The sequence below is a fragment of the Clavelina lepadiformis genome, chromosome 4 (genome assembly GCF_947623445.1).
Source record: "Clavelina lepadiformis chromosome 4, kaClaLepa1.1, whole genome shotgun sequence".
Classification (NCBI taxonomy): Eukaryota; Metazoa; Chordata; class Ascidiacea; order Aplousobranchia; family Clavelinidae; genus Clavelina; species Clavelina lepadiformis.
In genome coordinates, this window is record NC_135243.1 from 4,918,809 (window position 1) to 4,942,741 (window position 23,933).

Genomic DNA, 23,933 nt, shown 5'->3' on the forward strand with positions numbered 1-23,933 from the left:
ATAACAAAAAAGTGCAAAAGTGACAAGCAGACAAACTTCATAGATTGTGTAGCTGGGGTCTAATACGTGTAAAGACAGCCAGTGGCTGTGCACTTCAGCACTAGATTTGATAACACATAACAAAGAATTGAGGTTTCAGTGTACGCCATTCTCCGAAAATTTGCGTGTTTGGACACAGGGTTTCTTGTAGAAAATTGCTGTACCTCAAGATACATGTAAAAAATTACTTTTATTGGAAATGCACGAAGACAAACCAAACAAGTAGCTTAGCCTAACTTGTGCTCACGTGAGGAAAAATCATCCTTTACAAATTGATTCATCAATGCCTCGTTTGTAAGCGTTTAAATGATACTCATAGTGGGAAGTGTGGCACCTGCATGTGTCAACATCTGTGGCATCAAAGTTTTTTTTTAATAAAAAAGAATTAAAGCTTCAGTGCACGCCAAAAATTGCATGTCTGCACGGATGATTTCTCGTCGAAAACTGCCATATTTTCCAGTCGGGATACTTTCCTCAGACTGAGAATAAATATTGCAATACAATATCAAAATTTGGTCCGATCGTCAGTTTGTATAAAAATTCAATTTTTATCAGGTAATAGGACTCAACTCAAACTTGTCAACATATAATACTTTTTACTTTCTATACATTTGACACATTTTACTGTGTAATTTGTCACTTCTTTCCAGCTTTTACTTAACATTGTTTTATATTGAATGACGTCATGCCGAAATCTAAAAGAGACAAACGAAGTAAGTGGAAGTCATTGTTCTTGATACATTTAATATCATTTCTAGAGTAACGGCTTGACATTCCACTGGTCTAGATCTAGATGTATAGTAATAAATTTTGAAAGTTTAAGAATTCATATGCACTATACATAGGTTATATTTCAGTTGATGTAGGCACGCTTGGCTATTTATTATTGTTGTGACGTTGTTAGAAGTAAGCATAAGTAAGGTTTATTTAGACCAGATTGTAAACTTGTACTGTTACTCAGATGAATGGGAATACTACCCTTACAATGGCTACAAATTAATTTTATTCAAGAAACCCATTTTGTCAGTTTCATATAGTTATGTTGTTTTTTGCTTCAGTTTCTCTGTGTTTGCAGTGATTCAGTAACAACATATGCCTCACTAATACATTGTCCTATTCAGAAAGTGTTTTGAAAAACTCTGCATTTTAGCTTTCTAGTTGCATTATACATGTACACCAGTTTGAATGGTGATATGCATATTTATATAATTTTTTTTAGTTTCCTTAACAAAGACTAAGAAGAAAGGATTGGAATCAAAACAGAACTTGATTGGAGAGGTATATCATAACGCGTTTTTGATTGAGAATCTTATCATAATTTCGTGGCTGTTTATTATGATTTGTTGATGTTATGTGGTATGCAAACAAACATCATTACAGAATGTTTACACTTCAACCTTCCTAGCCATTAACATATATATGTTGTTTGATAATTTAATTAACAAAATGGCACCAAATATTTCCTCAAGATGCTCCTGATAATCAGGTTAAATTTTCCAGGTGCGACAGTGCGTTGAACAGTATGACAGAATATTCATTTTCAGTGTTTCCAACATGCGAAATAGTAAATTAAAAGAAGTAAGAAATGCTTGGAAACATAGCAGGTACATTTACAGCAGCGTATGCAACTAAATATTACAACTAAAATTCTGCTTGCTTGTTTAGTTAAATTTTGTAGCGTAACATTGTAGCTGCATGCTGCTAGTATAAAGTAAAAATGATAATAATCATTCGCATTAATGTTTGCTTGTTAGTTATTTTTATTGATAACACAGGCCAACAAAAAAAAATTTTTTTCAAAAGGCATAATATGTTAGATCGATTTAGGGGTATATCAGGGGCGCTGAGTCCGAAAATGCCATTACTTTTGCTGAATTGGCTCTAGTTTTTGAGATATTGTTTTTTCCTAAATACGCCATGAAAAGTTACAAATGTATGCTAGTGAGTAACGTAGGTTAACAAAAACTGAAGCCATGTGAAGCAGCTATTTAGTTTTGCCCAAATGTTGAGTTGTCTGGCACAAATTTCTCGCTTGAGAGGTAAATAAGACCTTAGATTAGTTTATATCATCTCCCATCAAGCACTAACATAAGCCTCAACATCAACACATAGCATAACATTCTTGATTCGGCAACAAAAATAACGTTTTACCGGGACAGAGAAGAAATGTTAATGCAATTTTTCTCTCAAGAAGATAATTTTGTGTACTGTAAAAACATCGAAGGACTTCTTTCATCTATGGGTCTACTTGAGTATAAACCAGAAGAATGGAGGTCATTCATTGACAGCTCCAAAAAAGGCTTGAAATGTGTGCTACTTCACAACGAAAATAAGTTTGCCTGTGTTCCAATTGGCCACTCAGTCGTTTTAAAGGAACACTACCAAAGTGTAAAGATGATCTTGAAGAAACTTTCTTATACTGAGCATAACTAGGAGATATGCGTTGATTTGAAAATGTTCAATTTTCTCTTAGGACAACAAGGCGGCTACACCAAGTATCCCTGCTTTATTTGTTACTGGGATAGTCGGGCCACTGATCAACACTGGATTAAAAAGGGATGGCCCATACATGAACAGCTTGTGCACAGAGATAAAAACATTGTAAATGAACCTTTGGTCCTTTGTGATCGCATCATTTTACCCACATTGCACATCAAACTGGGTTTGATAAAACAATTTGTCAAGGCCTTAGATTAGATAAAGATGGTGCTTGTTTTGATCACCTGTGCAAAGTATTTCCTGGTCTTAGTATTGAAATGCTGAAAGCAGGAATTTTTGATGGGCCACAAATACGAAAATTAATTTAATATTAAGTTTTTCCATCACATATGACTGAAGTTGAGAAGGCAGCCTGGCACTCTTTCGTTGCAGTTGTAAAAGGATTTCTTGGAAACACAAAAGCAAGCAACTATGTGGATCTCATAGAAGTAAAGCTTACAAACTTTCAAGCTCTTGGATCAAGGATGAGCATAAAAGTTCACTATCTATTCGGTTACTTGGATCGCTTCCCTGAAAACCTTGGAAATATGAGTGAGGAACAAGGTGAAAGGTTTCACCAAGATATCAAGGTAGATGTGATACTCACATGATGGCAGATTACTGCTGGGGCCTAATGCGAAGCTGTCCACAACCAGACTACAGGCGAAAGTCGTACAAGAGAACTTTCCTGCAGATGACTTTAAGCTAATTTGAGTAATTAACTAGAGTGCATCTAAGAACTTCACTAATGCACATCCTGAGATGGGTATATTTTTTCGTATAGTTTTTTGTTTTGAATACTCCGTGGCAAATAAAAAAATTGATTGCTTGTTTATTTCGTCTGTTTTTACAAATTGTCGTCTTTCTTGTGTTGGCTTAGGCATACTTGGTTTGTTATTACCAAATTACTGCTATTTATTGTTCACTTCAAGCAAGTTTTAATGTGGTACAGTACTTCCTCGATTATCCGGTCAAGTTGGGTCAATATTTTCAAAAATCTGACCGGATAAGCAAAAAAAACGGATAATTGAATTTGTATTTTTACCAAGCACGCACGTAAATCGCCGCCATGGGCCTGACACCCGCTATGGGACGAAGCCTCGATCAGAAGGACACGGGCGACGCGCGCAAGACGAATTCTATACGCCACAATTCCGGAGCGCTCCAAAAGGGACTGGATTCGGCGATGGGCTCATCCCGCTTCACTCGCCGTTACTAAGGGAATCCTCGTTAGTTTCTTTTCCTCCGCTTAGTAATATGCTTAAATTCAGCGGGTAGTCTCGTCCGACCTCAGGCCGAAATGTAAGAGACGTCACACGTGCCGAGGATCGACGACGTTCGCGATCGATCGCGGCGACTTGGCGAAACGAGGACACCTCTTCGAGGTCGATCCGCCGCTGCGGCGCTCTCCGATCGCGTGCCGGACCCTTGCTGACTTCGACGGGACGGCGGAGACACAGGTCTCCGTCCGACTCCGCATTCGCCCGGGCGACGGGCGCGCCGGGATTGCTTTTCAGACGACCCGGGATTAACCCGAGGCCGCAATTCGCGTTCAGAACGTCGATGCTCAATGTGTCCTGCAATTCACACTAATTCACGCAGCTAGCTGCGTCCTTCATCGACTCGCGAGCCGAGTGATCCACCGCCAAGAGCCATCATCGTTTATCGTTTCAGCTTGTACGAAGCAGTCACAGGTTTGAATGTGAGCGCCGAGCGGACGATGTGACGACCGTCACTTGAAACCGCGGGGGTACTCGACGCCCGTGAAAGACTTGTGCCTTGTCCAGCGCCTCAACGGGCGCGTCTTGACCTCGACAAGCGCGAGAGGCGGCCGGTTTCCCGGCGACGCCGCCGCAGATCGAGCGGGAGCCTCCGTTCGTTTCGATAATGATCCTTCCGCAGGTTCACCTACGGAAACCTTGTTACGACTTTTACTTCCTCTAAATGATCAAGTTAGATCGTCTTTTCGGACACCGGTTCGGCCGTTGCCAGCCGCTCCGGGTCCAATCGGAGGACCTCACTAAACCATTCAATCGGTAGTAGCTACGGCGGCGGTTCAACGTCAATTGAAAAATAAAAACCTGAGTAATCTCACGCATATGATAGTTGCAAGTGCAATCATGCGAAGTAAAACGACCTCCCAAAGTCATTGATCACTCGGCCGGATAATCGAATGCCGGTTAAACGAGGTACGGATAATCGAGGAAGTACTGTATTGGAAGCTTAGTCTCATACATTGCAATATGTTAAGAGAATCTGTTGAAAAGACGAATAAATGGGGCATTTTTTGTGTTGAATATACGGAAAAGAATAGACTTATGCAGCACTTCTTCATTTAGCTAATCTCATTGTGTCTTTAGCTTTTGCTCATTCTTGTGGTTTTAGTGCAGATAGACTTACAACAACATTTAATATAGGCTGTTCCTTAAGATAAAATGCAACCTACGTTCAAAATTAAAAGGTACCAAAAATATCAAAATTCGCTAATATCTTAAAAACTAGAGCCAATTTGCAAAAACTAATGGCATTTTCGAGCTCAGCGCCCCTGATATACCCTAAAATCGTTCTTACCTTCCATGCCAAAATTTTTTTGTTGGCCAGTGTAATTTATACAAAAACCTTAAATGTAACCCTATTTACTGCATTCAAATATGCTTACTACATATATATATATATATATACGATTTTATAACTCTTATTTTTAACTACATTCTTTTTAAGTGTAACAGCAATTATGGAAATGTTGTATTTTCACAGATTTTTTTTTGGAAAAAACAAAGTAATGGCGCTAGCACTGGGAAAAACACCGGAAACAGAAATAATGAATGGATTACATAAGCTATCAACTAAGTTAGCTAATGAAGTTGGCGTGCTTTTCACATCGAAATCAAAGGAAGATGTGATTAGGTGATTAGTAGCAAATACGCTTTTTTAATCTCCAGTTGTACTTTTGCCTTACACTGTAGTGTATTGCTTTGATTTTCTTTTAATTTCCACTTGCTAAACACCGATGTAAAGATGCTAGAGATCATTTGTAAAAGTTTGTGCAAGTGCAACTTAAGAGAACCCCTACTTCATAATGTGCAAACACCTTACGTATATACATGTAGTAAACATTCTTTGTCTGTCATTAACTCAAATGTTAGTAGCAATTTGACCACCTTCATTATTATTCAGTTGGTTTGAGACTTACTCTGAACATGACTATGCAAGAGCTGGAAATATCGCCACCAGTGCTGTGGAATTAGACGAAGGGCCGCTTGTACAATTTTCACATGCTATTGAACCACATTTAAGAAAGCTCGGCTTACCTGTAGCATTGAAAAAAGGTATATTTAAGAACGTGGCTTAGAACTAACTGCTGTTGCATTAAGGCACTTACTTGACCAGCATGTTAGTAGTACCGGTAGCATGGTTATTATATTAAGTATTACTGACCGACACAACAGGAATACCATTAATATAGATTTTAATACACTGATTTGCTTTAGGAATAGTGACTATGCTTCAAGACTACACAGTCTGCAGAGAGGGCGAAGTTTTAACACCGGAACAAGCAAAAATCTTGGTGATTATTTAAGATAAAGCCGAAAAGGAATTTTGGTTGAATAAACATCAACAAAACCTAAAGTTTGACACTAAAACATGTTTTGGGTTCCTTGCAGAAACTGCTCAAGGTTGTGATGTCACAATTCAGCATTGAAATGAGGTGCACGTGGGACAAAGCATCAGGCAACTTTGAAGTGATGGACATGAAGCCAAGAGAACAGGTCTTCAACACAGTTCGCATAAAGTCAGACGACCAGGAATACAACTATATAGAAAGTGACATGAATGTCGACAAAGAGCAAAATGACAATGCTATGAAAGCCACTACCAATGAGACAGACACCCCGCCTAGTCCTGAATCTCCACCACGAAGAGTGACTCGATCCCAGAGCAGGCACAGAAAGAAATAAATTGTTTTTCTTCCAAATTTTGTTTTTTATCGAAATCATAGTTTAGACAGCATTTAAACCTAAACTATAGTTTATTTAGGTTTATTTTGTTCTTGATGGTGCATAGTCGTACCTACTCATAGTGCTGTGATTTTGTCTGTGCATGAGTAGTAACCATTTTGGGCAGTAGTAAGCCTTTGTGACAGGTGCACTTCATGAAAAGTCGCTTGTCCAAATTTAAAGTCCTGTAGGTTCAACAGAATTGGACTCGCGTTAAAAGACTCCCTGCTTTTCCTGTTTCTATTATCTCTCTCCTTTCCATTTCTTCGAAAAATAGTATTCATGAGAGTGCCATGCAGTTTAACACGGTCGTACTGTTTTTCCGAAAGACCTGCAGCTGCAAAGGTTTCCGCGATTCTTTTAGCAATTACCTGAAGTCTTTCCGAGTCGTCCAGACACTGAACCTAACCAAAAGTGCAGATGTTAATCTATTACATTTCTCATAAATGGTATTCCAACTATGGACACAATTTGTTGTCAGGTTACTCATTTTAACTGGTTAAGTCATAAATCTTATCTTACGTTGATTATGATTTGTTATGAAAATTAACTTGGGTTTGTCAAGTGAGTATACAATTACACTTGTAAATTTCACATGATTGCAATTCCAAGAGAACCCTCATAAAATTATAATTTTACTACATTAAATGTAAAAGAAACATTTAAACATTACCAAGTTAACTTCCAACTTTGTTTCTCTCACCTTAGCATAGAGTACATCAACTGCACCAGGGTCATCATTCATGTATTCAAGGCCCTCTACAGAGATCTCTAAAGGCACTCCATTACACATTTCACTTAATATTTCGTGCTGACATTTCTGGAAAATCTCCTTAGCATGGTTAATTTCGGATTCATTTAGTAAGACAAGTGTGCAAATGGTCAAGTGGAGCTTTAGAGGCTTCTGGAAAATTGATTCATCAATTCCTCGTTCTTTCGAAAAATCTTGCAACACCTTGTTTTTAAAATCTTGGAAACCTGCTTTTACACTTTCGCTTGTCAACGGTATAGAAATGAAATGTGTGAAAGGTTGCTTCCATCTTTTAGAAGCAACCAGCAGATTAATTCGTGTTTTTGCTGATGTCACAGAGCACGATTCATTGCCAGTGATTATGACATCACCTTCCTGTCCCTTACCCGGGATTTGAATCTTGGTTTTTGTTTCATGTTCGAGTCGTTTTTTCATGTCCCCTCTGTTTCCAATTATGTATTTAAAAAACGAACTTGGAATTTGCAAAGCAGTTTCGTACCTTCAAAAAAAAGGTTATCTGTGAGAAATGATTTATTGTGTAGAAATATTTCACCTTCTTTTTTTATTGTCATGAAATATTTCCCCCTTGAGCAAAAGCAGTGCTCATAATTACACAAAAATAAGAACACATACATGAAAGACAAAGCTTCCAGAGTCAAAGAAACATGTTACACATAAGCTCTAATGCCTTACGGACATTAAACATCAGTAGTTTAAAAGGAATATAGGCTACACAACTGAAGCTAGTTCTGATTTCAAAAAAATGTGATGCTTGTTTACAGAATAGTGTAACAAGCTGACAAACACTACAATAGCACTAAATTACTGAAAATATTCAGAGCGAACTAAGCAGAATATTAAACCTTCACAGAGCCAGTAGACTGGTTACTTACAATCCTTTGGAATTTTTTGTCACATTTTCTTCCTCCTGACAGTCTGGTTCATCGTCCCACCAAGCATCCGATGTTTCATTATTTTCATGCAAAAACTCATCAGGAACAGGCGCTGGCTTCTCTACGTTATACTTGCAATATATTCGGCCGTTTATATTGATTAAATGAGGATTGAGTATGTCCATTTTCATACGACAGCTTATACTTGAAGTCAAAGATAAAAATGTTACCTAAAGAGAAAATTTAACATGCAAGCTTATCAAGTCTAGTATAGAAATGCACTTGCACACCAGGCCATGAATTATTTAGGTCAATCATTATTCAGTTTCAAGAAGGCTACGAAGTGCGCAGAAAACAAAATCAATCACCTTCTTCACCGAACTTCTTATTATCCAGAAACTCAGTGAAGGCTTTTCCTAGGCCAATCATGGGAATTACCCAATCACAGGACTTACCCTGTCTACAATTTGTTAAAACAGCATTTCACTTTTTTATACAGTATAAATATTGCAATTTGTTTGATTTATACAAAACGATAAAAATATATAAATCATTTTAGAAAATAACAATCAGAAAGTTTTTTTTAACACTATTTGTTATTTTTATTCTTAATAAAGCTATAACTTTTTAAGTTTGCACGATTGGTCGTAAACCACTTTTCGAAACTTCAGGTGTAAAAACTTTAAAAAACGTTCCAGCGTGGTATAATACAAAAAGCACGAAGCTCCAGTTAACATTCTTTTTTATTTCCTCAAGTCCGCTATATCCTTGGACTTCTTGTACAATAAGTGCGTTTATGTTTTCTTTCTGGCTGCGTTGCATCATTTCTTGTCCTAGGTTTACATTATTTTCATGTTTTTATTTCAATCCGCGGCGGTTTAATGTAATAAATCCGTAATTTATGAAAGAACATTTATCTTCGCTAACATCCGAAAAACTTACATTTCCCTAAAATATGTTTTTATAAAGGGGTTTCCCCATTTGTGTAGTGAATTTTGCTGTCTTGATTATACTGTATTTGATTTTATTCCTTATCTTCTGCTGTAGTGTTTAGGACGTGTATTTATTGGTATCTTTTACCGCTGCGCTTGCAAATATTATCTACATAAAGAATAGCCCTGGAAAATGTCACTTATTCCGCGAAGAATTTTTCAAAATTGCCGAATGTGTTGCTATTGCTTTTCTCGAACACTCGCCTATAAAAGCATTTACAACGTAGAGAATTTATATCCGGGAAGCAAAGATCTGATGTCCGCTTTTTCTTTCAAATCATCTGTAAGTAAATTGAAAAGAAGTTATTTCTGTTAATAAGAATAGTTAAATAGGTATCAAATTCGGCGATGTTGATTAACAGGTTATGGTATCAAAATCGGGGTCAAGTGCATAAGTGCGCGACCAAATGGTGTCACAATTTGGGCAGCAGGGATCTAGTACACATCACGCGATTGTGCACTTCTGCATTAAACCAAAAATCAGTGGTGGGATTCAGCCTGTTCGCACCGGTTGTTAACAAGCGTATGTATAGGCCTATGTGTATGTCGGCTCCGGGTTAATATGGGGTGCTGTTAGTGAGCGAACCGGTTGTTAAGATTTTTGAATCCTACCGCTGCCTAAAATCGTTATATGTGCATTCTATTTCAATCACATGCTAACACAGATTGAATGAAATTTAATACTTCATCACGTATATTTCATACAGCTTGTTGTTTAACGTTGGCGATTAGGTTAGAAGATTAGGGTATGCAAATACTTTGTTTTCGCTATTCAGGATTTAATTGAAGTTACGTTTAAAACATTTAAAAACTCTGTAGATAGGTTAGGTTAAGTATACAAGTTATGATAACAACAGTTCAAGTTAAAGAAACAAGAAACTGATGAACGTTACTTCACAGTCCACTTTTTTATTCTAAAATGGCGAATTGCAAATAACTACAACTTCTAACTGCAAAAATATATTTCAGGACAAGTTCAAGGAACAGAGTGGATTTTCAGGAAAAATTCCTATAAGTATGTTTTACATACTATACTATATATACAATACTATACTATAGTATACTATACTATATATATACTTTTTCTATAAATTGATTCTTTCTGTTGACCTTTTCTGTTATCAGTTGGGAATAGTCAAATGAAGGCATTTAAATAATCTGACCAGTAAAGTAGTTGATGAATACAATGTATTCAAATAGTCACTTTTGTGTTTGGTTTATTTTGTAGTAGTATTGTTAAAATGAAGTAATTCTCATTGCAGAAGACCTAACTGTGAAGTACAGCAAAAGTTCAGGCCCTGGTGGTCAGCATGTCAATAAAAGTAGGTTCTGTTTGTTTTGTTGCACTTGTGCTGACAATTATTGAGTTGAAAAGCAAGGCACTTTTTGACGAAATATTGGGGATGCAGCATGGAAAAAATTGGCGGGACCGAGTACAATCTTAAAGTCTACCAGACCTAGGCTAAACATAAAGCGAGCCAGTTTTTGGTGGGAAATTTCAATCGTTGAACCATTTCTTTTCTTGCTTCTAAAAAAGTTTCTTGTTTCTTCTTTTTTTCTGATAAAAGACAAAATAAGAAACATGAGAAACCAATGTCTTTTTAATTTATATATTTTCTTTAAGCAAGCACAGAATTGGTTCACAAGTTGCTCCTTTCTCGCCATGACTTTGGCCAGTTGAGCTGCAGCTCACTCTTAAAAAATCTCAGGGGTGCAGTTATCATGCTTTCTACTATGGCTGCAATGTAATTGAAACACAATGTAGATGCCTGACTGGTGAAATAGAGCATCCCACCTGTATGAATTGTATGCATTCATGAATTTTCATGTATTTACTGCATTTAATCATAGTTTGCTAGTGTAGTATATTCATGCTAAAAATTGCACATAATTTACATTTTTTCACTGAAAAGCATTGAGCAAGGTCGAAGTTCGTTTCCATGTTTTGAGCGCCGAATGGATCCCGGAAACAACAAGATCTCTTATTCTGGAGAAAGTGAGTTCTAAATGATATCGGCAAGTTACTTTTTTATGTTTACAGAAATGCTTATTTGCTGATTATTTCTTTGGTGGTATTAAACTAACTTTCTAAATATTGCGTGAATCAACTTTTGTTTTAGAAAACTTTTGCATTTCCTGTCACAAATTCTCCATTTATTATACATTTCTTTAATTGCCACTGCTTTACCATTATTCTCTAATATTTAATTCTGCTTTAGTATGATAGATAGTAATGCCTAATTCTGAAATCCTTGATTCATAGTTTTGGAAGAAGATCACCAGGAATGGAGAGTTGATAGTCTGGTGTGACGACAGCAGGTATCAGTTGAACAACATGAAGAGCTGTTTGAGCGAGATAAGGGAGTTGATAAAAATTGCTGAGACTCCTCCGGATACGAGCAAGGAAGAACGAATTGCAGAATTGTATGATATGGACAGGTGAGTTGCGATCAGTTTTTTTTGGGGGATAAAAACGATTTCTTGAATTTCTTCAGAGATCTCTCAAAATTTATACTTAGAGTGTAAGGAGAAAATTGTCAGTTAGTCTTTTGAAAGTTTTTAGCGGTCTCCAAAGCAAAACCCCAGTTACAAATTGCAATCCTCCGATATTATGTTCCCACGATTACAACTTTCATAATACTTGTATTCTTGTTTCAATTAAAACTTTGTATTAGTTAACTTGATAATAACTTGAAAGACTTGGTTAATTACTGAAGATTTTATTTGATTTATAGCGTACAAGCTGCGCATAAGAAGCGCTTGATGAAAAAACGAAAAAACAGTTTTACGAAAGCAATGCGAAGTCCACAGTACGACTGAAGCAAGTCATCTATCTCATTTAGAAAAATTTTCACAATCACTTTTTTACTTGTAGTGGCAGCATTGTTGTCTGCATGTGCCATTTTTATTTTGCCAAGCTAATAAAGAAAATGTTGACACCTTGACAAAAAGACAATAATGAAGATGTATTACAACATGGCATTATGTTAATAACCACTACTATATTTTTAGTCAACTTCATTTGCCAGTAGGACTTACCAATGGCTAGAACGGTGGACTAAAATACCACATTAGGTTATATTTAACAACATACAGCAGAGATCATGGTATTTTATCAAATACCTTCGTATAAGATTAAACCTTTATGTATGGTAAAATCACAAATACTACAATTCCAAAAGTGTTGTTATATAAATGAATACAAGATGGCAAGAACCTGATACAGAACAATGAAAATAGCTGGATAAAAAACCTTATTATACAACCAAAGTGAACTTCTGAACATAGACTAAGCAGTGACCCAGCCAAAGTTAATCTTCCCCTCTTACAAAGTTCCACAAGCACTTTAGGGCTTTTACAAGTAGACGCTTCCCCAAGCCCCATTGTCCACTGATTTCAACCACATTAATATTTGAAAACTTGCACATTTGGAAAAAAGTTTGAAAGTTGCACCAACACATGAAAATGGAGTAAAGCATTTTCAGTAAAGAGTTGTGCTTTGGTAGAAGCAAACTCCAAAATCACGGGCACCATATTCTAGAATTTTCAGTGACAACAGTATTCAGAAAGAGCGTATAACAGTAATTAGCAAGTTAAATGTTAATTCTGACATGGAAACACTGAACCAGCAAGTGCATGTGTTGGAAGGTTTTGGAAAGATTTACTTAAATCATAAGCAATGAAGAAATACAAAGCTTGACAGAAGTATGTGGACAGTTTAAACATGCACCACAAAATATGATATCTTTGAACGTTTCCTACATTTTTCTAACAAAATACCCAATTGTATAAACTCTAACATGATTCAAGCCGACAACATTGAAACTAATGTGCAAAGATAACAACCCACAATCAATCGATTTACCAAAACAAATATAACTGTCATGATATCAACAGCCTGAATAAAACTGATAGAAATTACATGCTACTTGGACAACTTTCTTTCCATTCCTCGCAACCATGTTGATAGACTGAATATTTCAGAGGTGCCTTTAAGACATTGTTACTTTCAGTGAACAAATTGTTTAATCGTTTTTCTTAGTAACTTTTTTTCCGTTTCCACTTTCAGTGGATTCGGTAAGTTGTTGTTGCCACATGTCAGCATACACTCCATCCTCTTCGATTAATTCATCATGTCTGGATAATTCAAAAATATAAATATTACAACTTGTCACACACATTATTACAATGTATTTCATTTATTTATAAGCGTATTTTTTATGAATATAAGATTAAGGTAAGGTTGATATCACTTCAAATTCCATTCCAGACACCAACAAATATATCCAAATAAAATTATAGATCATACAATCGAAACGTCACAAAAAGTTTACGAAAACCCACCGCCCTCGTTCCACAATCTCCCCATCCTTAAGAACCAGAATACAATCAGCGTTTACAATCGTTGACAGACGATGAGCGACCACGATCGAAGTACGGCCTGCGCAAACACGAGCCAGTGAGGCCTGTATATTACGCTCTGTGTTGGTGTCCAGGGCTGAAGTGGCCTAAAAGAACAAAGTCAAATACGATTGATGGGAAGAGTACACCGGACATATAAGTTCCGGTAAAAAACCAAAATTTTTATTTATAGGATAATTAATTTAGTTGAAATAACAAATTCCTCCATCAACGAAAAAAAGAACAAGACTGCAACATAAAACAAAAAACTGCATTTAATAAACTCTATATTATAAGATAAACATTAAACAACCAAGAACAGGTGTAAGGATATGAATGAGAAAACAAGGTACAATTAAGAAAAAAGAACAAAAAGTTTAATTAAAATCTTCACCTCGTCCAAAAGAACAACATTTGGGGCTTTTAAGAGGGTCCTCGCAATGGCAACCCGCTGCTTCTCACCCCCACTCAGCTTCAAACCCCGCTCCCCCACAACCGTGTCGTACTGATCCGGCATGTTGACTATTCGATGGTGAATGTCGGCTGACACGGCCGCTTCTTCCACCTCTTCGTCTGACGCAGCCACCCGACCGTAACGAATATTGTTCCTGGTCGAAACAGTGAGTGAGTTAATTTTTGGTAATTGGTAATATCATTGATCAAATTCTTCGCACCAAATGTTACTGACATCTTCCTGATAAAATGAACACTGATCGGTTACCAAGGTATCGCCAAATTGGAAAAATGCACCCCCACCGAAATTTCAACATGGGGGTGCAACCTCAAAACGACGTCATAACTCAAAAAAAGTTTAGATTCTTTTGTTGTGCCCAAAATATCACCTATGGAGACCCCAAGCTTTTTTAAGTTCAAAAAAAATGGTGAAAAGAATGAAACAGCCTATTGAGCAGCCAAAATATTGGCATTGCATGAGGTAATGTATAATTATGGTGGTATTGTACATTCTTGACAATGTTTGATATTGTTATTACAAAAGTATTTTGTGGAAAATAATGTACAACTGTGGCTGTGTTGTAAATGCCATAATACAGCACAATCAACTTAAATGAAATGGTATTGACGTTTAAAGTTTGAAGCGATTTGATCAATCTTAACTTGACTAGAACATAAGATCTCAGTAAACAAAGAATTCAATTGTTGTCTATTAAACAAACAAACCAACACAACGCAACTCACATGATATTGTCGTTGAAAAGTACAGTGTCCTGCGGAACAACACCGATGCAAGCGCGGAGCGATTCCTGTGTCGCGGTGCTAATGTCCATGCCATCAAGCTTAATGACTCCTGACTGGATGTCGTAAAATCGGAAGAGGAGACGGATGATGGTGCTCTTTCCTGATCCAGATGGACCGACCTGAATGATAAGAAATTCATTAACTATCCACCTTAACATATTGCTACTGGCAACAAACAGGCGAAGAAATGTTATAAATCAAAAGCTCAAAACAAAGAAAATTCATTAAGTTTCTATAGTATAAAATCAATAATCACGCATGGTTAGTAGTAGGAATGAGAACTGACAAGCGATTAAGTTTATGGTATAACCAGGGTTACCATTCCGTGCTTATTTCTAAGATTTGTGCTAATTTTTATGTATAATGTCTTAGAAAATACTAATGTGCTTATTTTCAAATGCACGCTTATTTTTGTCTTATTTTTAGGGCAGAGGTTCCTACTTTGGGCATTTTGACCCCTTTAGTATACCATTTTGTACCAAAGAGATATCAAAATTAAGAACATTGATTGCCTTCTCCTGTTGTGGACTGTTTAAGGTAGTTTTCTTCTTTCGTTTCCTAGTCATCATTATTTTTGAGTCCAGACCGATGGCGACCCTGGATATAACCATTATAGCTTACAGGTAGCATTTAACTTACCAAAGCATATGTCTGGCCGGGCTCCACTTTGAATGAAATGTTCTTTAAAATTTGTTTCTCTGGTGTGTAATGGAAACAAACTTTGTCAAATTCAACTTTTCCAGCATCCATTGATAACTGCATCGCTTCATCTTCATCTTTGATTTCCTGGCCCTGTAAAAGACATTTGTAGCTGAGAAAAAACGATGAAACGGTAAAATAGTCTCATGGAGAGAAAAAAATAAGAAAAATAAAATTTGACGATTACGGAAAAAGTCGGTAAGAGTATAGCAAGATATTACTAACAAGAAAAATATCTGAGAAGCCTTGCAGTAAAGATTAATACGACTGGTAAATAGGGGTAGTTACAACTGACCAATATTAAACCTATTGCTTTGGTAGTTACAACCTAACAAGTTCGAGGACGAGATTATGAACCTTAACACTGAAAAATAATTAATCATTAAATTAAAAATTAAGCATAATTGCAAGCTTAAAAAAGCGATCAGTGAAATTAAAACGCAAAAAATAAACCTCTTCAAATAGTTCGAACATATTTTCCATATCAATGAAACTGGTCTGAATCATTCTGTAGTACGTGCCGAAAAAGCCAAGAGGGGTGTACAACTGGACGATGTAGGTTCCAAACAGGACGTAATCACCAATCTAAGAGAGAAACGTGAGTTATTTTTCAAAAGCATAGCAGTAGAGGGCAGTTAACAGCTGTAGCTTCCAATGAAAAACCAACTATTTTGAACCGTGGGACTGAAACGTATGTGTAGTCGTCACAAAATTATAGACCAATATTCAAGATTTTATACCAAAACTCATAATATGGACACGCTATAATATGGTTTTTTTACAATCTATATAAGTTTTGTGTTAAACTGTGGGATAAAAATCTTAATCTCACCTGAAATTTTCCATCAATAACGTATCTTGCGCATAATAGGCTGCCAACGAGAAGGCCGATGTTGATGATGATCATTTGAGCAAAGTTAAGAAACACCAAGGAGGAATTGGTCAGGTACTCTGAGCGCTAATAAAATGAATAACAAAGATGAAAATGTTTATTTGCAAAAGAATTCAAAGATATGTGTGGCGATACAATGGGAAATTAAGACAAAGACTATGAAAAGAATCTTGAAATAGTGCCTACTTTGGTACAAATTTTTCAAAATATAAAAATTTAAATACTGCCCAAATAAATACAATATAGCGTCAAAATAAGTCATATTATGGCAAAGTAGGCAGTTTACCAAATAGGTACAGTATATTGAAGTTATGGATAATGGTGCAGCCAATAAGGCTAGTTAGCATATGATATCACTATCACAAGTTCACAACACACATAAGCTCAGCCTACCTGATAGTCAATAATTGCTTCGTCGAATCGCTTTACTTCATAATCTTCTGCATTGTAATACTTGACCTACATCGTTGATAAAGAATATAATACAGGGTGGTTTGTGTTATTTAGGCTGTAGCTACATTGACTTGTCTTTGTATGACAAGTAACGACTTGTCTTTGTAAATTTTCTACAATTTGGGCACAAAACATTTTTATGCTACGTTACATTTAATAACATACTTAACCGGGGACGAACTTAGAGATATTTTCCTTGATAAAAAATTGACCCAGGCTATGGCCTGGTATATGACATACGTGAACATGCAACAACACCAACAATAACGGAATACTATGAAAACATTATTTTCAACAAAACCATATCAGAATATGTTGATGGTTTAAAGTAGTTTTTCTTGTTAGTTGTTTTTTATGGGGCAAAATAAAACACTTACTGTTTCAAAGTTTAGTAATGAGTCAATTGCTTTTTGCTTTGCTTTGTTGTCTTTCAAGTTCATGTCTCGTCGAAATTTTGTTCTCCATTCCGTAATATAAATGGTGGCGGCTGCGAAGTTTAAAGACAGTTACTTAACTGCAAAAACTGACTTTTTAATTTTAGATACTTAAAACTTTACACTAAACTTACCCAAATATAAGGCAAGGCATATAAGCACAATCAATCCAAACCAAGCATTGAAAGAAGTCACGAAATATACAATCGCAATTACGATGTCACAAATGGTCGGCAGAATACTGAAGACGATGTAAGACAAGAGATTGTTGATGCTGACCGTTCCACGATCGATAGATCGCAACACTTCACCAGTTTTTCGAGATAAATGCCATCGTAGCGATAACGAGTGCAAATGGCCGAACAAACGAACCTAAATATGGTTTGCAAAAAAGGGTATAATGGCACATTAAACCTATTATTTAGCAGTAGGGTGGCAAACTCAAAATAAATGAGTACTTTGAAATGTGCTGCGAGTGCAACTGTAACTAAACTTTTTCCTTAGCCAGGAAACTACCCGCTTTACAGCTAGTCAATTAGCTCTTTTTGCATTTGTAACTTTTAATCGCATTTCTTAGATAAAAAAAACCATCTTTCTTCTAAAAAGTCCAAACATAGACTGAATTCAACACTCGCCCAGCACTTCCCAACCGAGCGCAACATCACGCAAACACGGATTCCACCGTTGTCACACAATGAGAAAACAAACGCGGCACGCTAAATATCAATTAGGCCCTAAGGGTAGGGATGTAAGACGTCACAGGGGATAGACGAAAAACACGTGTACATATGAATAGGTAAAATATGACAGCACGTGAGCAAACATAAGAAAACCTGACGAGCATGCATACAAATGACACAATGCGAATAAAAACAGAAGCTGACCCACACTTTTAACCAAATTAACCTATAAGAGTGGTGCGAACAAACAGTGTACAATGTGATGGCTCTAAAACGGGTGCTTAAAAATAATCCCGTGACACAACACATATATAACTGCATTTTGCACTGTCAGCAACAGGAGTTGGCAAAGTGTACTCTAACACAAAAATACTTGTAACAATAGTAAGTAAGCACGATCTCCATGTATGTGATTGTGCACACACCTGAACATGTCGATTTGTATACTGCTGAACTCGAATCCATGCAAATGATCTTAAACCGTTGAGAACTCCACTTGAAAATCCACTCCCCTGCAGGCATCTAAGACCAACATAGGCAATAACTTGGACGCAGACAACACTCCATGGTGAGCCATCGGTAAGGGAGTTTACTAAAATAAAATATAACGGATTGAATCAACCTGACTCTCTCCAAGAGACTTTCTTTAATGAAACAGCTCAAACATCAACGTCTAACATTAAACAACTTATACAAAAATGTCAAAGTTGATTTTGCTGACACACAATTAACAACAAATTAGCAACTGGGCAGGAATAGTGTTACAGTACGATATAACTGTAATTTGTGGAGAGTACGAAACAATAAGACTTATGGAAAAAAATCTGAAGTACAGTACAAATATGCAGCTTTTTTCAAAATATCAACCTCAACAAGCGATTACCGATATTCTTGTTGTAAATGGGGACGTAAGGGTTGACCACGCGACCTGCCACAAGGCAGAGGATACAGAAAAGCACCCGGAGTTGAAGAAGGAAGCTGTTTGAAGGCCACATGTATGGCCACAAAAGACGAAGCTAAAACCAAGAAATAGACATCTAATATAGTGCTGATTATCTCTGCTTCATTCCGATATTCACGCGGCTGCTACGTTTATCAGATTGCACGTTACGAGAAAACAACTTTACTACTTGTTAATTATTTTCTAAGCACGAAAAACAATAATAAAAGCAAAGTTATGAAGATAAATGCCGATCAAACATATAAACTGACCTAGTAAATATATTACACTTACTCACCTTCTCTTTCAAGCCAGAAAATGTCGATCGGTTGCGTGAATCATTTTGTCCTTGTTGCCTTGTTTCTTGACGCTAAAATTGTTAAAATTCTCAAAATACTGATTGCTGATTTTAGTAGATTAATCGGGCACAATATGAGAAATCAAGAGTCATTAACTGTCATTAAAATTTTCTGTAAGACTTCCAATTTTTTTACGTGATGTTTATTACTCAAAGATAAGCAGTTCAATTGATAAGCAAGCATTGATAAGCAGTTCACAGTTGATGTCTCAATCGCATATTCACAAACTAAAAAGCAATTTAAAATAATAATTACTAATACAGATGCAACAAACTTACAACTCCATTTTCAATGTCTCTGTCATTTTCATCATTTATATGGAGCCAGTAGTTGAGCTTTGGCACTCCTGGTGACCAAAATCCAACAATAAATAACAAAGCAGTGAGAATGATACGAACGACCCAAAATCCGAAGAGAATCTGCAACAAAATCAACTCGTATTACTATTTTATGCAATCTTAACAAATATTACATAATTTTGTACCGAACTACAGTCTACAGCTAATGGTTATGCAAGCAATAACGGACCATTTTATTGTAATAGAAGTTTGTTCTATCCCAAAGCTAGTATGTACATTATTACTTTGTTATCATTTTAGTCAAACATAGTTGTCTTTTTTTCTTTTCATCATAAAGTCATGCAAAGTTGTGCTATTACAAATTTAAGTTTTAAAGAGCAGTATAAAACTATATTTAATCAATAATTAAATCAAAAACACCAAGGACATGAAAATCAAAACAAAATTACCTCATCACCAACCGTTGCTCTTACAAACCACCATTGATTCGAATCCCATGATATCACCGATAACAACTCGACGCAATACAAATAACCCCAGAACAAAATTAAGATCGAACTATGACCTTTTGAACCCAAGTTAAGCAACATCATTTTCCTTTCAAGTCTCAGTAGGTAGAATGCCAGAAACACACCGACAAATCTAAATTATGAATAAATAATTGCAATATTTCAACGACAATATGAAAACCTGGAAATTATTACATCATTCAACTGAAATAAATCTCAATGTGTCATCATTCAAAGTCTATAAAAATATCGCTACGATTTACATAAACATTATCATGAATGTAAATGTTTCAAAGCTGTATAACTGCTGCATCAGAAGCAAAGACTTCAAACTGCAGCTGATAAATACTGTACCGGTACTTTAGAATGACATGACATGCAAGAATGGGTGAGACCTTATAATATATGCCAAAATCGCAACTCCGCTTGTGCTGTGGTCAACAGAGCCCCATTTAACTCCAAAATAAATCGGAACTTCTATCAGGAGAAGAAAGCCACAAAGAAGTTGAAGTTTGTATCCAATCGACTTTGGAAGATATTTTGACTCCACTATAACTCCTCTTCTGAAAGCCATAAGCAAAAAGGTAAGTCCCGGTACTACAGACAACTACATGTTGAGAATGATGGCATAAAGTAAACCATTATTAGTGTTAAAATTAATTAGTAAAATTATTAATAATGAATAAAATTAATAATTTTAACCTTTAACCTTAATAACCCTTGATAAAATTAGTTAACAGAAAAGTTCGTAAAAGTACATAAACACTTATGAAACTGCTTATACTAACACAGCATACTAGCGCAATAGTGCACACAGATTCATTTAAAATAACAGTGGATTATAAGACTAAAAACAAAAATGATAAAATAAAACTAAAAAATACAATCTTACTTTTTCAACTTCAATGTTTGATATAAGAGCAATCCAAATAAAATAAACAATAATCCACTGATAAATGTGTCAAAAAAACAATGTGATATTCCATCGTTTTGCCAAATAGGCGCAATATTTCCATAATCACCGCAGAAGGAGAATGGTTCACTGGAATTATTTAAGACCATGTCAGAAGTTTTAAAGCTGCTGGTCTTTTTTTCTAGCGTGTCTTTGCTGTGTACAGATTTTAGTTGACAGGCTGAGAAAAATATAGTAATCACAAGTGAAATGCTACTTTCAGAGCTTAACTAGAGCAAGCTTTTAAAGCCAAAGCCACAGCACATCTACAAAAAAGCAATAAATGATAATAATTACATATCTCGCTGTTGTAATATTGTTGCTTTCTGTAGCTCTACAGACACACAAGATATGTAGACGACTTCAAGTAAACGTTTTCTACACTTCAGCAATCCCACATCAGCATTAAGTACCTGATGGACCCGACAGGAAAGTATGGCATTTTTCAACAAGAAATCGTGCGTACAAAGATGCAAATTCTCTATTATTTCATTACTCAAACCAAGTTTTAGCATTTAGGACCGTCATTTGGGAACACAAAAGTAAAAAGGACCCCTCCAATATTTCAATACAACATTTCATGGCTTAATAGCTTTCCAATCATTCTTAAAATATTACAAATCATACCGACTGGAAAAAATTGTGGTTTTCAATGATAAAACGTGAGCACAAAGACGCAAATTTTGGCATGATGGTGTGCACTGAAAGCTCAGTTTTTTGTTTATACATTATAAATTGGCATTCAAACAACCATTTTTATTTTGTCTATTTGTTATAAATTGTATTGTATTGTTTATTTTTCGCCATTAACTGTGCGGCGCGAAAGTTAGGATGCTGCTAACTGTTGTAGTTTCGCACAATAAAACTCATGCTCACAAACAGTTAATGAACAGGAAAAAGTGGCAAAGCCTGAGGGCTTAAAACATGCAAGATAGAAATAATAGAATTGTGCTGTAAGATGGTAGGTTAGCGTGGCCACCAAACCCATAAAGTAGTTCCTAAGTTTAACAAATATAAAACCAAAACAAGACAAACCACGAAACAACTATACTATTGGAAGATCGGAAATCGACGTGAAGAAAAAATAGCTTGGCGTGGAAAGCCAAAGTGTGAAGTGTGGTACCTGCATGCACAAGATTCATCAACATGCACGCCACTTATAATAAAGAAACAAAGAAAAATTGGTGTTTGAACACCGATTTATGATAAATAAACAATGAATTGAGGTTTCAGTGCATGCCTTGGCCAAACTTGCGTTTTTTATGCACAATTTCTCAACGAAAACTGCCATAATTTCCAGTCTGGTTTTGCACTACGGCAAATCATAGAATCAGCGCTCACGGAATTTGTGAAATAGGAGTAGCCGACAAGGTAACTGCATATAGGCCTACAACAAAAGGTTAAGAAATTTGCACTGGATTGTATCCTAAAAGCGGTAGAGCCTAGTAACACAACTACACGGCAAACGTCTATCTACTAGCCAAGCCTCTGCTTAAACTTGCATAACTGCAACTTTATCTATCGTGGTTTTAATCTTACATCGTAGGCTCTGATCTCTTTGACAGCCAACAAACTCAGCTCTATTTATCTATTACCCTATGACCTTTCAAAAAAAGGATTGTTTGCTTTCTCACGGTGACTCAGCAAAATGCTTGGGGTATAAGCTCTGGCTATTGCACGGGGGTTTTTAAATCTTTAGCGCAAACAGTTTTCAACGATAGTTCACCAAAGGCTTTTCTTTGGCATGGCTGAAATTCTAGGTGCTTTTATTCTGATGACAAAGCATTTTCTGAAAAATGCTGCCTAATGATCGTGGTCAAGATTTGTTACACTTACAGTATTACTTATTAGAATCTGTTACATAAAAAGCCAAGGCATTAGGGAAATACCCTTAAAAAAGAAAACTTAAATTTTTCTAAAATATAAAAACAGAATTACATTGTTTATTTTTTTTACAATACAATACAAATACGGCTGCACTAATTGCTAATTGATTGTGCGTTGTACCACTCTAGCCTATATAAGAAAGCCTTTCGTCACTAGCAGTAATTCTGTATCGTTTACCATCCTGCCCGCTAGATAGCGGCAGGACACCGCGTTTATTTGCTCAAAGGTTCATTGTGTTTATCTCTTTATTCTCTGTCTTATCCCCTCTATCGAGTCAGTCGTCTTTTAGACAAGGAGGCATACAGTTGTTTGATCGTCAAGTTATACCTATGCTTTTGGACATAGTATTTGCCAAGAAAATGATATCAATTTGGCCGGAATCATCTAATATCAGGCTGATGTAGCTTGGACTTCGGCAGTAACCGATGAAGCCAATACCGTTGTGGATATTTACATGGAGTAAAGTTTTTAGCGTCCCATTACCGTTATCACTATGATTGGTAAAACGAATGAGAAGTCACTTGACAACCTCATTTTTCAAACTCTTGAGGTTTAATATTAATTCGTTCAGATTCTATATAGTTTGCAACTAGCCAGCGGTTGGACCATCTATGCTTCGTCACTATGACATGATTCAATCGTATCGTGCTACTTAGCCTATACTTTATACTTTCTTAAATAGCCGCATATTTACCTAACTATTTGCACTGATAAAATTTCTTGCTGTTTTTCCTAAAAAATAACCAAAGTTGTAACTTCTTGGATTACCTAAAAAATTCAACGTTAGCGATTTTCCGACAATTAACCCTAGAAAAATTTCATTTGCAAAAATTAACATACAGCATCCATAAAAAATGGAAAACACGGTAGAGTTTTAACATATCAAGTAAAACGGTTTCACACTACACAGACAAACTGAAACTTCTTGAATATCGCGAAGGTAGTCAGGCCAACGCTCCGGGGTAGTGGTGTGCTTTCACCCGGGCGGTGGCGCCAAAGAGCAAGTTTAAAATCATTATT

General features: G+C 36.1%; 4 protein-coding genes and 1 non-coding gene across 5 annotated transcripts; 2 read left to right on the plus strand and 3 right to left on the minus strand.

Moving 5' to 3' along the window:
• The first annotated feature begins 624 nt into the window (after nt 1-624).
• Nucleotides 625-6,493, plus strand: LOC143452512 (mRNA turnover protein 4 homolog). Its single transcript, XM_076953513.1, has 7 exons — nt 625-752; nt 1,259-1,317; nt 1,540-1,643; nt 5,275-5,424; nt 5,695-5,846; nt 6,009-6,085; nt 6,183-6,493. Exons 1-7 carry the CDS (start codon nt 725-727, stop codon nt 6,474-6,476), a joined length of 864 nt encoding a protein of 287 aa, XP_076809628.1. The 5' UTR covers nt 625-724; the 3' UTR covers nt 6,477-6,493.
• On the minus strand, nt 4,025-4,171 carry LOC143457483 (5.8S ribosomal RNA). The gene has a single exon (XR_013117179.1). It is a non-coding gene; the product is annotated as a 5.8S ribosomal RNA (ribosomal RNA).
• LOC143452511 (activating signal cointegrator 1 complex subunit 1-like) lies at nt 5,970-8,639 on the minus strand. The gene is made up of 4 exons (XM_076953512.1): nt 8,528-8,639; nt 8,160-8,389; nt 7,219-7,765; nt 5,970-6,919 (listed from the first exon to the last, which is right to left on the minus strand). The coding sequence occupies exons 2-4, from the start codon at nt 8,348-8,350 to the stop codon at nt 6,593-6,595; spliced, it is 1,065 nt and encodes a 354-aa protein (XP_076809627.1). The 5' UTR covers nt 8,351-8,389; nt 8,528-8,639; the 3' UTR covers nt 5,970-6,592.
• Nucleotides 8,640-9,187: 548 nt separating this feature from the next.
• LOC143452135 (large ribosomal subunit protein mL62-like) lies at nt 9,188-12,104 on the plus strand. Its single transcript, XM_076952997.1, has 6 exons — nt 9,188-9,434; nt 10,121-10,166; nt 10,414-10,473; nt 11,065-11,147; nt 11,415-11,590; nt 11,887-12,104. Exons 1-6 carry the CDS (start codon nt 9,285-9,287, stop codon nt 11,969-11,971), a joined length of 600 nt encoding a protein of 199 aa, XP_076809112.1. The 5' UTR covers nt 9,188-9,284; the 3' UTR covers nt 11,972-12,104.
• LOC143452134 (ATP-binding cassette sub-family B member 6-like) lies at nt 12,103-21,310 on the minus strand. Its single transcript, XM_076952996.1, has 17 exons — nt 20,967-21,310; nt 20,470-20,637; nt 20,015-20,207; nt 19,545-19,685; nt 19,206-19,277; nt 18,851-18,983; nt 18,393-18,559; nt 17,422-17,659; nt 17,231-17,340; nt 16,794-16,859; nt 16,341-16,466; nt 15,962-16,093; nt 15,449-15,601; nt 14,750-14,928; nt 13,947-14,160; nt 13,496-13,659; nt 12,103-13,288 (listed from the first exon to the last, which is right to left on the minus strand). The coding sequence occupies exons 1-17, from the start codon at nt 21,134-21,136 to the stop codon at nt 13,177-13,179; spliced, it is 2,538 nt and encodes an 845-aa protein (XP_076809111.1). The 5' UTR covers nt 21,137-21,310; the 3' UTR covers nt 12,103-13,176.
• Between the last annotated feature and the right edge of the window lie 2,623 nt (nt 21,311-23,933).